Here is a 15,172-nt window from a genome sequence, read left to right as displayed (position 1 = left end):
GTCCTCCACGTCTCAAAATGAACATATGAGACACAGCAATGTCAAATAACTGTATCAAGACTAAAAAATCAGGTATTATCCTCCCCCCTCATAAACCAAATCTCTAAACCATAACCCTGGAAAAGTTCTGTATACTTTTCATAACAAATGTGTTCACTAATACCCTTATAAATCAATTAATAAGTTATAAATTAATACCCTTATAAATCCCGTCCTTCTTCCCCTAATTAACCTCTACACAATAGTAACTATACCTAATATACTGGAACAACTATGTAAGCCACATTGAGCCTGCAAATAGGTGGGAAAATGTGGGATACAAATGCAATAAAAGAAAATACAAAATTAAGGTGCACTAAAATGTGCCTTAAATGCTCACAGTAAAAGTAAATGACGGCAGATAAAGATCAGCCATGGTGGTCCATCCAGTCTGCCCTGAAGGTTGGCCAGAGTTGAGCCTGCTGCTCTGTGCAAGTTACCCTCCTCCCTTTGGAGTTAGGGTGTTAGGGTTGTACTCCCCCCCCCCCCCCCAATTCTCTCCTTTGAGGTTTAATTTGACTGGAAGTAGGAGATATCAACAGAGGGAAGGCATATTTACATACTGCCTAGTATGTATATGATCTTGTAGGAAACCACTGGAACCATAAGAGATAATACAGCTGAAGAAAGGTCAGCAGGCTTCAGCTAAATCTGAATTTCTGTAGAAATCAAAAACTGTATTCATGTGAATGTATTTGTGTCATAATTTGGGGAAATCAAAATTTTGAAAGTGAAATATTCCATCCTGAGAGCTTCAGAGGTTCTCATATTTGCTAATTACAGAATGGAGATTTTTTTTTGCTCATGCCTGACTGTTTTTAAGGAAAGCTAGAAAAGCTGGTTGTACCGCTGTGAGAGGTTGCTTGCCTTCCTGACTGATGTTTTGTGTTGCTGGACGACTGAAATACTTTTTCTTTTCTGTATAAGCCAGATCGCTGAATCTTGAAATGAATGTTAAGGTTTACAGATAGGTTGTGTCTTGACAATAGCTAAACTAATTCCCCCGCTCCAACTTTAGACTTGGTCTAAGTTAATAAAGATCGATGCATACGTGTCATTATTCTGTTCTAACATAGGCCCCTCAACTGGAGAGCTTGGTGGAAAGGGGGCAAATCCCTATGTTAAAGCCCCTGCTGTAGATTCGTTGATTGCTTTCGTCTGCTCCCTCCACCCCCATCGTCCCCTGCTGCAATGTGTAATAAAGTCAGCAGCACAGCAGGGAACAACAAAGGCCGTTTCACGCACGAGACAGAAGGCGGCGAGCATTGGCTGCTGCTGGAGCTCAGACAAAGGGTGGGGGCGGGGGGCGCGAGCCTTGGGTCCCTTCCCCCCGGCGCGCGGAGTACACCGTCCTCCATTAAAGCGCGAGCGCGGTCCCCGCCCCCCAGCCAATGAGCGAGCGGGGAAGGGCAGCGCGCGGGCCCAAACCTGGACGTTTCGCCATTGGAGACGGCGCGCGGGGTGGCGGGAGGCGGAGGCTGACTGACTTTTGTGGCTGGCGATGGCGAGCTGAGGGCAAGATGTGGCCACGGCAGCGGCGGGGTGAGGAGGAGGAAGAAGAGGAGGCGGGGACGGGACTGTAGCGACGGCGGCAGCTCGGGGGTCCCCGCCGGAAGCACCCGCCCCCCCCCGCTATAACCGTCCACCTCGCTCTCCATCCCTCACACACTGACTCCAGCCGCTCCTCCTGTGGAACGGCCGCCCCTCCCCCCCCCGGTCATGGCCGGTAGAAGCCGGCGCTCGTGGCTCAGTGTGTTGGTGGGGCTGGTGCTGGGCTTCGTGTTGGCCTCTCGCCTGGTCCTGCCTCGGGCGTCGGAGCTGCAACGGGGAAGGCGGCGGGCGAGCGGGGTGGCTTGTAGTAGCCTGGAAGGCGCGGAGATGCCCTGGGCCCCGGCCGGTCCCGACCCCCCCGGCCCGCGCTCGCACGACGCCCCCCGCCTCAAGAACTTCCTCTTCGTGGGGGTGATGACGGCGCAGAAGTACCTGAAGACCCGCGCCCTGGCCGTCCACAGGTCAGTGGATCTCCCGCACACACTACTACAGGCTTCTTCTCAGTTGTAAGCTCTCTGGGGAAGGGACCGACCACCAACTGTCCATGGGGGGGATGGGGGGTCTGTATCTGTGGAGGAAACCAGGCTTCTCAGCTGTAAGCTCTCTGGGGAAGGGACCTACCACCAGCTGCCCTTGGGGGGATGGGGGGTCTGTATGTGTGGAGGAAACCAGGCTTTTCAGCTGTAAGCTCTCTGGGGAAGGGACCTTCCACCAGCTGCCCTTGGGGGGGTCTGTGTCTGTGGAGGAAACCAGGCTTCTCAATTGTAAGCTCTCTGGGGAAGGGACCTTCCACCAGCTGCCCTTGGGGGGATGGGGGGTCTGTGTCTGTGGAGGAAACCAGGCTGCTTCTCAGTTGTAAGCTCTCTGGGGAAGGGACCTACCATGAACTGCCCTTGGGGGGAGGAGGGGGGGGTCTGTGTCTGTGGAGGGCAGTTGGTGGTAGGTCCCTTCCCCGGAGAGCTTACAACTGAGAAGAAGCCCTTGGATGGATGGGGGGGGGTCTGTATCTGTGGAGGAAACCAGGCTGCTTCTCACTTGTAAAAACTCTCCGGGGAAGGGACCTACCACGACTGCCCTTGGAGGGATGGGGGATGGGTGGGGGTCTGTGTATGTGTGGAGGAAACCAGCCTTCTTCTCAGTTGTAAGCTCTCTGGGGAAGGGACTTACCACAAACTGCCCTTGGATTTCTAAATGAATGGACTCCCTTTTCTGCACTTACACCGACCTGATAATGTTGCTTGTGAGCTTGGTAGGGCCACTGCTTTCTCATAGTCAGGTATAGCTTGGGTTTTTAAGAACGAAACGCGTGTGCTGGTGCTTTGTATGTTCGTATTCCTCTTTTATTACATTGCAAACAGATACTTCCACTTAATGAAACCGAAGTCTTCAGGAGTCATAAGAAAAGATGAGCAGTGTAATGGACTCTCGGGGCTGGATACTCAGTCTGCTTTGGCCCAATTATTCAGGTATATTAGCTGGTGAGGGTTTGTCTCTGGCTCATGTATTTGAGCAAAAAAGGGGGTTTTATTTCATTCAGCATGTATGAATAACTTCTCATGGCTTAAGCTAGCAAAGTAGTATTCTATTTGTAAGTGGTTGGTTCGCCGTTTTATAACGGTAATAAAGGTACATAAGAAAATCTCAAAACAAATACATCTGTTAAGCCAAGTATAATACAGACAGTGGCAGTTTTTGGCGTCTATTCTCAAATTTCTAGCAAAGACTAAAATGCTTTCCATAATCTCATAATATGGTCAACGTTTACAGCAACTCTGTCCATTATCCCTGCTGATTTATTCATTAAACAAGTTACTAGTTTGCTTTAGTTTGGTGGCTCAGGAAACCAAATGCCCATCATAGGCAATTTGACATTGGTCTGTTGAAGGAAAGATCAAAATTCTGCAAAGAGTAACTTGGGTCCTCTAAGAAAAAAAAACATGTGATGGCAGTCTACAAGTGTATTTAAAAGTGAAGTAATATTGGATTCTGTTCACTAAAATAGATTAAAGGTGGTGATCAAACTTAATTTTAAAAGTGAAATCTATACAGGGTCTTGGTGTTGTGCCTTACAGAATACCTGGGTTGTCTGTGGTTCTCCCCCCCCCCCCCCCCCCTTCCAATAACCTAGGGCGGGATTGGGCAACCAAGGCCCTTGAGGGCCACAACCAAGTTAGGTTTTCAAGATTTCTCACAATGAATATGCATGAGATTGCTTTGCATGTACTGCTTCCATTGTGTACAGATAGATCTCGTTTGTATTCATTGAAATCTGACCGGGTTGTGGCCCTCAAGCACACCTGGCCTAGTGGTTAGATTACTGGGCTGACAGCCAGGGAAGCCTGTTTCAAATCCTTTTGCTGCTGTTTGTGATTTTGGGCAAGCCACTTAACCCTTCGTAGCCTCGGGTATAAACTTGGCTCATAAGAGTTCTGGAGACAGGGAAATATCTAGTATGCCTGAAGGTAAATCATTAATCAGTGTTGATGATTTTAAGTACAGTATTATGCAAATAGCAGCTTGTTTCCATCATTTTTAGTTACGTTTTTACTTATCATAAAAGGTTGATGGAGCTCTGTAGACTTCCAGTTCTGATATTAGTGTTGCGGCTTGCTACGATAGTGCTGACAGTGGCCCTCTGTAAAGGTTGCCCACCCTTGATCTAGAAGAAGATGGCATGATATAAAGCTCCAAGGGGGTAAGCTCAGAAATCTTTAGGGAAAAGGTGATGAATAAATGAAATGCCCCTTGGGAGAAATGGAGACAGAGGTTCCAAGAAAATCTTTTGAGTGTAGAGGAGCCTTTTTGTGAAGGAAATGCTACAGGTCAGCTATGCCACTGCACTAGTAATACAACGGAACCTCCCATGACATTCTCAAAGGCAAAGAATATGACCAAAAGTGCCAGTCCATGATATTGTATATGGATGTCATTAAGCACTGCTAACCTTGCTGAGGCTTCTGATACCCTTGAAACATATGCAAAGATGGATGCAGAATTTGCTCCCTTTTTAAGAGGGAGGAAGGTGAGCAGGCTGAACACTGCTTGGTTACTGTGTTTGTTTATTAATGTCCGCTTCCCTTTTCTCAGTGCTGCAGATGCTCTGGCTTTAGTATCATGCCTCGATGGTGAACTTAGCTTGTAAGTCAGGGCACACGCCATAATGCTATTGCTTATTATCACCACTATAGTGTGCATTATCTACATCACATAAACATGTTTTAAAGAGTAACTTAACTTTTTGTTTCTGTTTGCCTTTGTGCAGTGGTTCAGGAAGATGAAATCTAAGCTTTTAATAAATCATTTAGAGTGAAAGGCTGTCTTTCAGGTATCTTAATACCTGTATATTCTTAGGAGAAAAGAGCTCTGTAAGAGGACCTTATGAGACTAGGAGACTGGGCATCTGAATGGCAGATGAGGTTTAATGTGAGCAAGTGCAAAGTGATGCATGTGGGAAAGAGGAACGAACCCAAATTATAGCTATGTAATGCAAGGTTCCACGTTATGAGTCAACCAACCAGGAAAGGGATCTAGGTGTTGTTGTTGATGATACATTGAAACCCTGTGCTCAGTGTGCAGCGGTGGCTGAGAAAGCAAATAAGTATTAGGAATGGAAAACAAAAACGAGGATGTTATAATGCCTTTGTATCGCTCCATGGTGCGACCATTCCATGAATATTGTGTTCAATTCTGGTCGCCGCATCTCAAAAAAGATATAGTGGAATTAGAAAAGGTACAGAGAGGGATGTCAAATGATAAAGGGGCTGGGAAGATGTCCCTATGAGGAAAGGCTAAAGCGGCTAGGGCTCTTCAGCTAGGAAAAAAGACAGCTGAGGGGAGGTATGATAGAGGTCTATAAAATGAGTGGAATGGGTACATGTGACTCGCTTGTTTACTGTTTTCAAAAATACTAGGAGGCACGCTATGAAGCTACAAAGTAGTAAATTTAAAACAAATCAGAAAAATTTTCTTCACTCAACATGTACTTAAACTCTGGAGTTCGTTGCCAGAGAATGTAGTAAAAGCAGTTAGCTTAGCAGAGTTTAAAAAAGGTTTGTATGGCTTCCTAAAGGAAAAGTCTATAAACCATTATTAAAATAGACTTGGGGAAAATCCACTTATTTCTAGGATAAGCATCATAAAGTGCATTGTACTTTTTTTTTTTTTTTTTTTTTTGGATCTTGCCGGGTACTTGTGACCTGGATTGACCTCTGTTAGAAACAGGATGCTGGGCTTGATGGACCTTTGGTCTGTGCCAGTATGGCAATACTTATATATTTATGTACTTATATTGCCATAGTTCAGAGTTTTATATGCCCCAAAAGGTGGCTTCATCCCTTCCTTAGCAGTGCATGGAGTTGAGCTTGTTTTGTGATGAGTGGACAAATATTTGGGCAAGAAGATGTTTGTACCTCCATACCAGTAGATATGGGTCATAGATGACTCATAGAAGTATCACAAGGTAATACACCTTTAAGAAAGTGATAGTTTTTGTACATTTTAATTCTTCTTGAATGTAAGTCAGTGTTGGCCATGGTTACAGGATTTTTGTAGCTGTGGAACTGGGCAGTTATACTGTACATGTTGCACAGTTAAGTGGGGCAAAATTAGTGTGTTCTGAAAAGTTTATTTTATGTTGGGCCCTGTGACTTGTCTTGTCTTTTATTAGTAAAAATAAGATAATTTGTGATGCCATCTATCATTCTACAAACAACTGATTTCAGAGGTTCTGTGAACAACACTGAAGAAACCATCACTTATCTGCTTTAAATTCATGGAGAAAGTTGGTTTTTTTTCTAATTCTCATTAGTTTTCAAACCAGTCCTCAGGGACCATCCGGCCAGTTGGGTTTTCAGGATTTCCACAATGAATATGCATGAGACCTTTGTATGAACTGCCGCCTTAGTATGCAAATTTCTCTCATATCATTGTGGCTAGCCTGAAAACCCAACTGGCCAGATGGTCCTATATATGGCTCGTGCTGTGATGTCATTACTACTACTAATCGTTTCTATAGCACGTACGCAGCGCTGTACACTTGAGCGTGAAGAGACAGTCCCTGCTCGACAGAGCTTACAATCTAATTAGGACAAACAGGACAAACGAGATAAGGGAATATTAAAGTGAGGATGATAAAATAAGGGTTCTGAACAAGGGTTAGGAGTTAAAAGCAGCATCAAAAAGGTGGGCTTTTAGCTTAGATTTGAAGACGGCCAGAGATGGAGCTTGACATACCGGCTCTGCAAGTCTATTCCAGGCATATGGTGCAGCAAGATAAAAGGAACAGAATCTAGAGTTAGCAGTGGAGGAGAAGGGTGCAGAAAAGAGAGATTTACCCAGTGAACGGCGTTCCCGGGGAGGAATGTAGGGAGAGATGAGAGTGGAGAGGTACTGAGGAGCTGCAGAGTGAATGCACTTATAGGTCAATAAGAGGAGTTTGATCTGTATGCGGAAACGGATAGGAAGCCAGTGAAGTGACTTGAGGAGAGGGCTAATATGAGCATAGCGACACTGGTGGAATATTAGTCATGCAGCAGAACTTTGAAGAGGAGAGAGATGGCTAAGTGGGATACCTGTGAGAAGCAAGTTGCAATAGTCTAAGCGAGAAGTGATATGAGGGTTCTGGTAGTGTGCTCAGAAGGAAAGGACGAACGTTGGTGATATTATAGAGAAAGAAACAACAGGTTTCATTAGTGTCATTAGTGACACTTTTGACTTTGGCTGGGGTACCAGAGGAGCTGTATTAACAATTGTAAGGCTGATTTGGGGAGCGGGGAGGAGATATGTGGGAGGTTAAGTATTATTGCTTGTGTGTTCTTTATTTCATAGTGCAAGTTTTTCTTATTACCATGTCTCATAACTACAAGAGTTCAGTTTTTTTTTACTGGTGTCTGTGAAGAGGGAAAGATTTTTATGATGCTCTTGTTGGTGAGGGATGAGGCAGCAGCAGAGTAAAACTTTGAACCATTTGGCTTGGGTTATATTCTTCATTCCAGGGAAAAAAATACTTAGGCATGAAATCCAAACTTTCGGTGATAAAGCAGATCTGATCAGGACACTGGTGTTTGAATATAAACCTTGCTGCTCTCTGTCAGTCTGTAGGACTGTGGCAACAGTATCAGCAAAGAGTAATCTTCTAAATCCAGACTGTAAATTCTGCTCTACTGGGCAAAGGTGATGTCATATAATGCATGAAAAAAAGAAAAGCTTTGGCACCATGAAGAGGCTAATACTGTGCCCTGATCTACCTAAAATGGTCCCCTAGAGGATTTTATACTTAACTAGTCTGTGTTTTTGCTTTATCCTTCTGTCTGATAAGCAGCAGATGCCCATAATCCACAAGTTTTGGCCTTGGGTACATTTCCTCTTTGATCCTGGTGATTTAAGCTTTTATGTACTGGAGTTCTGCCAGGAGATTAAGAGGTGTGTCAGGCAAATTCTGAGACAATGAACCTGCTTCTTGCTTGCCTCAAATGCCTTGTGAACCTTGCAACTGTGTGTAAAGGGTAGGTAGGTTCTCCCCCCTCCACCCAGTCCTATAGTGAAGAGGGGAGGAATAATGTGTTTACTTTGGAGTGCTGTTAGAAAAAAAAAAGAATTCAGTCAGAACATATATCTTGGAAAGTGAGAGAGTAATGAGTATGAACTTTGTAATCATTGGTCAAGTTCCAAATGCACAAATCCATCTGTATACATTTGTTACAGCTTCAGCTTACATCTAGATTTTATTGCACCTCATAGTCCTTTTGAACCATTGGAGCCATTCATGGGAGCCATCCTTGTAGCTCCAAGGTCCTTCCCTATTCTGTGCCATGTGTACAGTACTGCACTTAGAATGGAGTGGACATCAGTCATTCAGCTGCCACCTTTTGGTCTTTCTCTGAGTACAAGGCAGGTTGTCGTATTCTCACAGCTGGGTGATGTCATTCCGACAGAGTCCAGTGCAGAATTTTCTAGTTGTGTCCCACCACACTGCGCTGGTGCCTTCCCATCTTGACACGTGAGCTTGAGTCCCCAGTCTTCGTTTTTCAGTGTAGCTGAGAGGATGCATCACTGTCTTCTCTTCACGGTGTGTATTTTTCTCAGCTTACAGTGCCTTCCCGTACGGCTCTTTTTGTTCTTTGTAATATATGTATTTCTAAATTCTTTCATCCTTGTCTTTCCTTTATATTTTTAGGTTTTGGCACTTGAAGCTTTTACTTTAGTTTTCACGATGGCTATGCTCGTTTTAGGCCAGAACTCTGACCTTAATTTGGACACTTTGGGGTTTTTTTTTGTTCAAAATTGAGGAGTTTAATTGGCCGCAATTCTTTTTTCAATGTCTCTGAAGACCTCTGGTGGCTTAAAGAGGTGCGCCAAATGTAATTGGATAATTTTGGCAACAGACCTGCAGTCATTGTGCATCCGCCTTGGCCTAACCATGAACCTACCTATTGTTTCTCTGTTTAAAAATGCAGCTGAGAACAAGGGTGCAGCAGGCTCAACAGGATAAACTTTTTTGGCTCCTCAAAGACCGGTACATCGGCACCAGAAGCAGTGACCTCGATGGTTGCAAAGTTTTCTACGTCCATTGGGAGTGCATCAGCCTGTCTCAACTTCAGGCATTTTGAGTAGTCCCTGGGATCAGTCGGCATCAGACGAGACACCAAGGATGTGTATGGGTTCGATGTCGTCCTCGTTGGCACTGAAGAACTGCAATGATGTGCATTGGGGGAAGTACTAGCAAAGGTCCTCTTCGATGCATGGTGCCAGAACCACTGGGGCATCAGCATCACTGGCACCGAGAGGAGCATTCCCCGTCTTTGGAAAGGGTAAATCTCTCTTATTTGCACCCTTCTCCTCTACGACTAACTCCATTCCTTTTATCTTGCTCCACCATATGCCTGGAATAGGCTTCTTGAGTCGGTACGTCAAGCTCCATCTCTGGCCATCTTCAAATCTAGGCTAAAAGCCCACCTTTTTGATGCTGCTTTTAACTCCTAATCCTTACTTGTTCGGTACCCACGTATTATCATTCCCACCTTAGTAATTCCTTTATCCCCTATCCTAATTAAATTGTAAATTCTGCACTGTTTCTTCATGTTCAAGTGTACAGTGCTGCGTACATCTAGTAGCGCTATAGAAATAAGTAGTAATAGAGGTGCCAGTGCACGGCTTCAGAGCAGTCGGGTCCCCGCTACCAGTTTGACACCGATTCCTTCTCAGGCCTGCTCTCTCCTGGCTCTCCTCCCACTTTTGCTGATGCCTTCCTTTGATGAGTGGTTCCAAGCTGTGCTCAGGTAGAAGCTGGCGCAGATGTGGTAACAGCAGACCACTCGGGCATTGGGGGTGCTTGCTTCAGCTGCAGGTCAGTTCCAGCTTCTCCCTGAGGCAGCTCCTACGTCTGTGCAAACAGTTTCGGTGCCGGCACCTCAACGGGTGTAGACATTGACGCTTACAGTACTGCTCTCAATATCAGGGGAGGAAGCTTCCCAGGCATCGGAGGATAAGACTACCTAAGTTCTCTTTGGGATGTGGACATAATTCCTCTGAGCACATGAAAAAAGAAGTTCAAATCTCCCGTGAAAACAGAACAAACACAAAAAAGGCGGAACATAAACCAAAACATAATTCCTCTGAGCCAAGGCTGCTGCAGACTCTCGTAGCCTGCTCTGAGTGTGTGAGTCTGGTTGGGACCATTCATGGGACTCAGAGGAAGACCCACATTACTTCTAGAGGTAAGACCATGATGAAAATCTCCACCTGAGGATCTTTCACCGTATTTGTTAGGGAGATGGTTTCGGCTATTACAAGAAATAATTTAAATGTTCTTAATATCCATTAAAAATGTTACAAAATTGTCACAGTCCTAATATGATATTTAAGAACAAAGCAGGGGAATATTTTAAGAGCACTCGCTAAAATTTCTCCACCACTTACCCACAAGGTAAGAACGATTCAAGAATAAAAGGAATTAAGTGTACTTATTGGATTGCATTAACCTGCATTATCAGGTCTAAAGGACAAGAACACTATATATTTAGATTCAAAAGGTTTTTTATTTTACAATATGATAATGCAATCATATAAATAAGGTTACAAACGAGAGAGCTTTTAAAAGGATCTTAGAACAGAGAATTTGTGCATAAAATAGAACAAAGTAACAGGTAGTTTCCTAACTTAGTCCTTGTTACAAGCATGCTGTGGTCCAGCTGATTGATGAGCACATGGTCAGGAGCAAGGCATCAGCAGACCCCAAAGAGAGCAGCAGGTTCCAAGAGAGAGCAGCAGGTCCCAAGAGAGAGAGACTGGGCTGTTTCCAGGCTTTTTATAATGTTCCCTGAGTTGTAGTTTGCAGGGGGGCATGGTCACATGTTTCCTGGATATCTGCTGGCAAATGGCTTTTCTATAGCTTGAGGGTCAGTCTGCTGTGATAGGTGGAGTTTCTTTTGTCATTTGAGTCATAGGAGTCTGTCTGCTTCAGTTTTTTTGTTCTCTAGAGATGTCTTGGTGACCCTCCCAGCCAGCTTTTGTCTCTAAGTGTTTGTAATTGACTAGCCCTGCTACCAGAAATTCCCAAGGAAAAGGGGAAAGAAGGTATTGAAATGCAGTTTCAATACATCTTTTAAAAGCTGCATTTTTATATTGATAAAATCAATACTCTGCTACATATTTAATTCTGACAATTGGCTTATACCATAACACGGCCATCCCATTTAAGTTTGAAACAGAGGAAGAGCCCAGGACTGGAATATGAGCCACCTCCTAAGGAAAGGGTCTCAGTACCATTGCACCCTATCCTTAAGGATACACTGACAACTGAGGATCTCCCCTTTCAGTACAGTTCACACCTAAGGTTTTGAGAGAGCCCAATTGCCACACCACACTCTGGTGGTCAAATTCGCCTCCAAACAAGCTAGGAGCTCCAGGACTCATGCCTCGTCACCCCCAGGTTCAGAGACCAGGACACTAGAATCCTTTGGGAGGAAAACATTTCGGGCCTCATTGCTCATTGCTCATTGCCTGCATCCAGTCCTACCAGCTCTACACAAGCCTCTACTTACAGCCCCTGTTCTGCAGCACACTCTTGTCTGGTGTGCTCACTCCCACAGGAGCAGTCTGCTGACCTTTGCCAGTTTGGCTAGTAAGCAGCTGGAGTGTAGAAAATATCTAGCCAGAGGGGCTTATGACTCTCTTTTGAAGTTGTGTCCAGACTTCTGCGCATCCCCACACCTATGGCGGAAACTCTGATGGCTGCATGTCTCTGACCTGGAACTGGTGGTTCAGGAGAGGTTAGCGGATATCCCGTGCTGAGGGGACAACTTGTTTGGAGATAAAGTGGAGGAGGTTGCTGACCTCCTAAAGAAACTCACCCAAACACTCTTTACACACTATACCTCCCAGAGGTTTTTCAGTGTATCTGGACAGTGACCCTATTACTCTCAAAGGTATAGGTTCATGCTGTTTTCCTGCTCTGCCCTGCAGTCCCAGGTCCGGCGCCCCAGTCAAAGTAAGGGGGCAAGCTTTTGACTGGCTCGGAGAGCATAGCCACACACTAGTGACCTTCCATTAGGAAGGAGGCTCATTTTTACCATCACAGGTGACCCCTAGTAATCTCTGACTAGTGGGTTCTTCAAATAGTCCGTCTCTGTTATGCCCTCCTTTGGCAGCAAAAATCACCACATTGCCCACTGATTTAGCTCCCAGCAGAAGCAGGTACTTGTAGAGGAAGTCTCCACCTCCATGCCAATGTAGTTGAGTCTGTGCAACCAGGGGAAGAAGGGAAGGGATTCTATTCTAGTTACTTCCCTGTGCCCCCCCCCAAAAAAAAAACAGGGTGGGGGGATTTTGTCCCGACCTAAGGGCCCTGAACAAATTCTTGGTTAAAGAAACATTTAGGGTGATTTTCCCCATGCACACTTCTCCCTCTGATTCAGGCATACGACTGGCTTTGGTCTCTAGACCTTGGGCTTGCTGGAGGGTGTTTTCCTGCATCTTGTTTGCTTTCGGAAAGGACTCCACTAAGAGATGTTACTCTTGTGGAAGAGATTTGCTGTCTGGTGTGAGGGCAAAGCCTTAGATCTCCTCACTTGTTCTACCCATCTTTGTACAGCCTCTAGTTGTTCACTTCGTGACAGGTTTGCTATTGACAAAGCCCCAAGTCAGACCTCCAACAGTATGAAATCTCAACGTTGTCCTCACCCAGCTGATGAAACTTCTTTTGAGCCGTTTGTTTCCTGTCATCTGAAGTATTTGACCTGGAAAGTTGTGTTTCTTGTAGCAGTCACTTCAGGTCGCAGGGTCAGTGAGCTTGAAGCCCTAGTAGCTGACCCTCCTTACACTAAATTTCACTTCAGTAGAGTAGTTCTCTGCATATACTCTAAGGCAGTCTGAGTTGCATCTTATCAACCTGCCAACATTTTCCCCAAAACCACATGCCCATCCTGGCAAGAGTATACTGAATACCTGTAGTGGTAATAGGTTAGACAAGTGGTTGCAAAACCTGGTCCTGGAGGCACTCCTGCCAGTCAGGTTTTCAAGATGTCCACAATGAATATTCATGAGAGAGATTTGCTTGCACTGCCTCCTGTGTGTGCAAATCTCTCTCATGAATATTCATTGTGGATATCTTGAAAACTTGACTTAGGACCAGGTTTGGGAACCATGGGGTTAGACTATATTGCCCTCTGGCTGTTTAAACAGTTCAGCTTAGAACATCTGCTGTCCTTTAATTGGCCTCGGTATCTTGCGCATGGTCTGTTGCTTTACGTTCTTTGTTCAGATCATGCAGTATACTCATGATCACGTGTGTTCACTGAGAGGAAGACCTATAAAAGGAATTAAACAAGGCATGATGTGAATTGAGAAGAAACAGTCTTACTTAACTGGGCAGAAAAGTTCTAGAAGCTGAAGTTTAATGCCCTGGGGCAACAAACGAACATCTGCGCTTCCGAAAGCTGCTGAAAACATATATCTTCAAACAAGCCTATCCAAACGACCCAAGTTAACTTATGATCCTAATCCACATCACTAACATTAAACATGCCTCAATCCTTCCACCACATTTCCTCCTGTTGTCCTTCTCAATACAATTGTATTATCTTTGTGATGCTTTTTACCCACATTGTATTACATCTATGATACTCTGTAACCATACTTTGTGTTATCTCTGTGATTCTTTGTATCCATACATTGTAAGCCGCACTGAACCTGCTATTGAGCGGGGTATAAATAAAAATATCACTTCTGACTTGCTGGTTGAAGGGACTTCCCAGCTTGAGTTGAATATAGTGGCTTGGCCACTGTTGGAAACAGGATACTGGTAGATGGACCATTGGTCTGACCCGTTATGGCTATTATGTTCTTATATTGTGGATGTGTTGTTGGCTGTAAATATATACATCGATTCACTTTTATATATTTAAATATGTGCATTACGTATGATTTTAAAAGCTTGGGGCTAGCTATAAATGTATTTTCTTTTGAAAACGTTTGTGATCTTTTTTTTTTTTTTTTTTTCTTCTGGGCATTGTTCCAGGTCAAAATAATACCTTAGACTGCAAGTGAGCCTTAAGCTTCCATCTGGACAGACTAAAGCCTATAGATAGTCCACCCAGCTTTTTGTTTCTTTTAACCCAAACAGGATGGGGGTAGCCATCGGCAAATGTACAATTTCCAATTAGCTAGCAGTTTGCAATGCCTTTTATTTACACCCAGACTGGGCTGACTCTAGAGGGTCATGTCAAGGCTTATAATGTTAAAGCCATGACTACGTTGGTAGCTCATTTGAGATCGGCCTCCATAGAGGAGATCTACAAAGCTGCAATGTTGCCATCTGTCCACACATTCATATCTCACTAATGCCTTGAGCAGGATACCTAAAGTTACAGCCAGGTCAGGCCTGCAAAATAAATCCTACTACACCCCCAAGGCCCAGTTTTGTTCTGTTCCAGGCTGCACCTCCAACTAATATATAAATAGTTTTCAAGTTGATTGAATTACAGGCCTCAACGTTTTGAGTCCCAATTGTTTTTTGATAGCTAGGGATTCCCAGCTCTGAATACTACAGTGTGCTTGTCCTCAGATAAAGCAAAGTTACTCACCTGTTGCAGGGGTTTTCCGAGGTCGGCAGGCCAAGTGTTCTCACATGCCCTCCCACCTCCCCTTGGAGTTGAATTCTTTAACTTTTTACAAAGACTGAGGGACTGAGCTCGCACATCAGGCAGGAAGGCACCAGTGTATGTGCAGTAGGACACGACTAGAAAATTCTGGTACTTGCTAGTCAGCACCAGGCTCCGTCTGGCATGCAAAATACTTGACCTGCTGCCATCGGAAAAACATCTGCTACAGGTGAGTATCTTCCACCCCCCCCTCCCCCCAGTCCTTTTGGTTCTTCCAGTTATTGCTGTTTGGACATATCTGTAGATGGGAAAGAGATTGATAAACATCTGCAATTTCCTTATTTGATTTTGTCCATAACAGTTCCTTTCTAGACATCACACATGTATCCAGTTTTGCAGTTTGGTTATTGTGTGTGTTTGCTCTCCCATACTGTGGTCAGGCTCACTAAAGCAATGTTCACTATCCTGACCATCCTTTGTAGTAA

At 44.6% G+C, this 15,172-nt stretch overlaps 1 protein-coding gene across 1 annotated transcript in view; it reads left to right on the top strand.

The window, feature by feature from the left end:
• The first annotated feature begins 1,736 nt into the window (after positions 1-1,736).
• The window catches only part of CHSY1 (chondroitin sulfate synthase 1), a 197,287-nt gene continuing 183,851 nt past the window's right edge, over positions 1,737-15,172 (top strand). Inside the window, exon 1 of the mRNA XM_030189746.1 lies at positions 1,737-2,051. Coding sequence (XP_030045606.1) covers positions 1,759-2,051 — 293 coding nt within the window. The 5' untranslated portion in view covers positions 1,737-1,758. The remainder of the gene's footprint in view (positions 2,052-15,172) is intronic.

This window comes from Microcaecilia unicolor, chromosome 1 (genome assembly GCF_901765095.1).
Source record: "Microcaecilia unicolor chromosome 1, aMicUni1.1, whole genome shotgun sequence".
Lineage (NCBI taxonomy): Eukaryota > Metazoa > Chordata > Amphibia > Gymnophiona > Siphonopidae > Microcaecilia > Microcaecilia unicolor.
The sequence above is the reverse complement of the archived record's forward strand: the minus strand, read 5'-3'. Positions and strand labels throughout refer to the sequence as shown.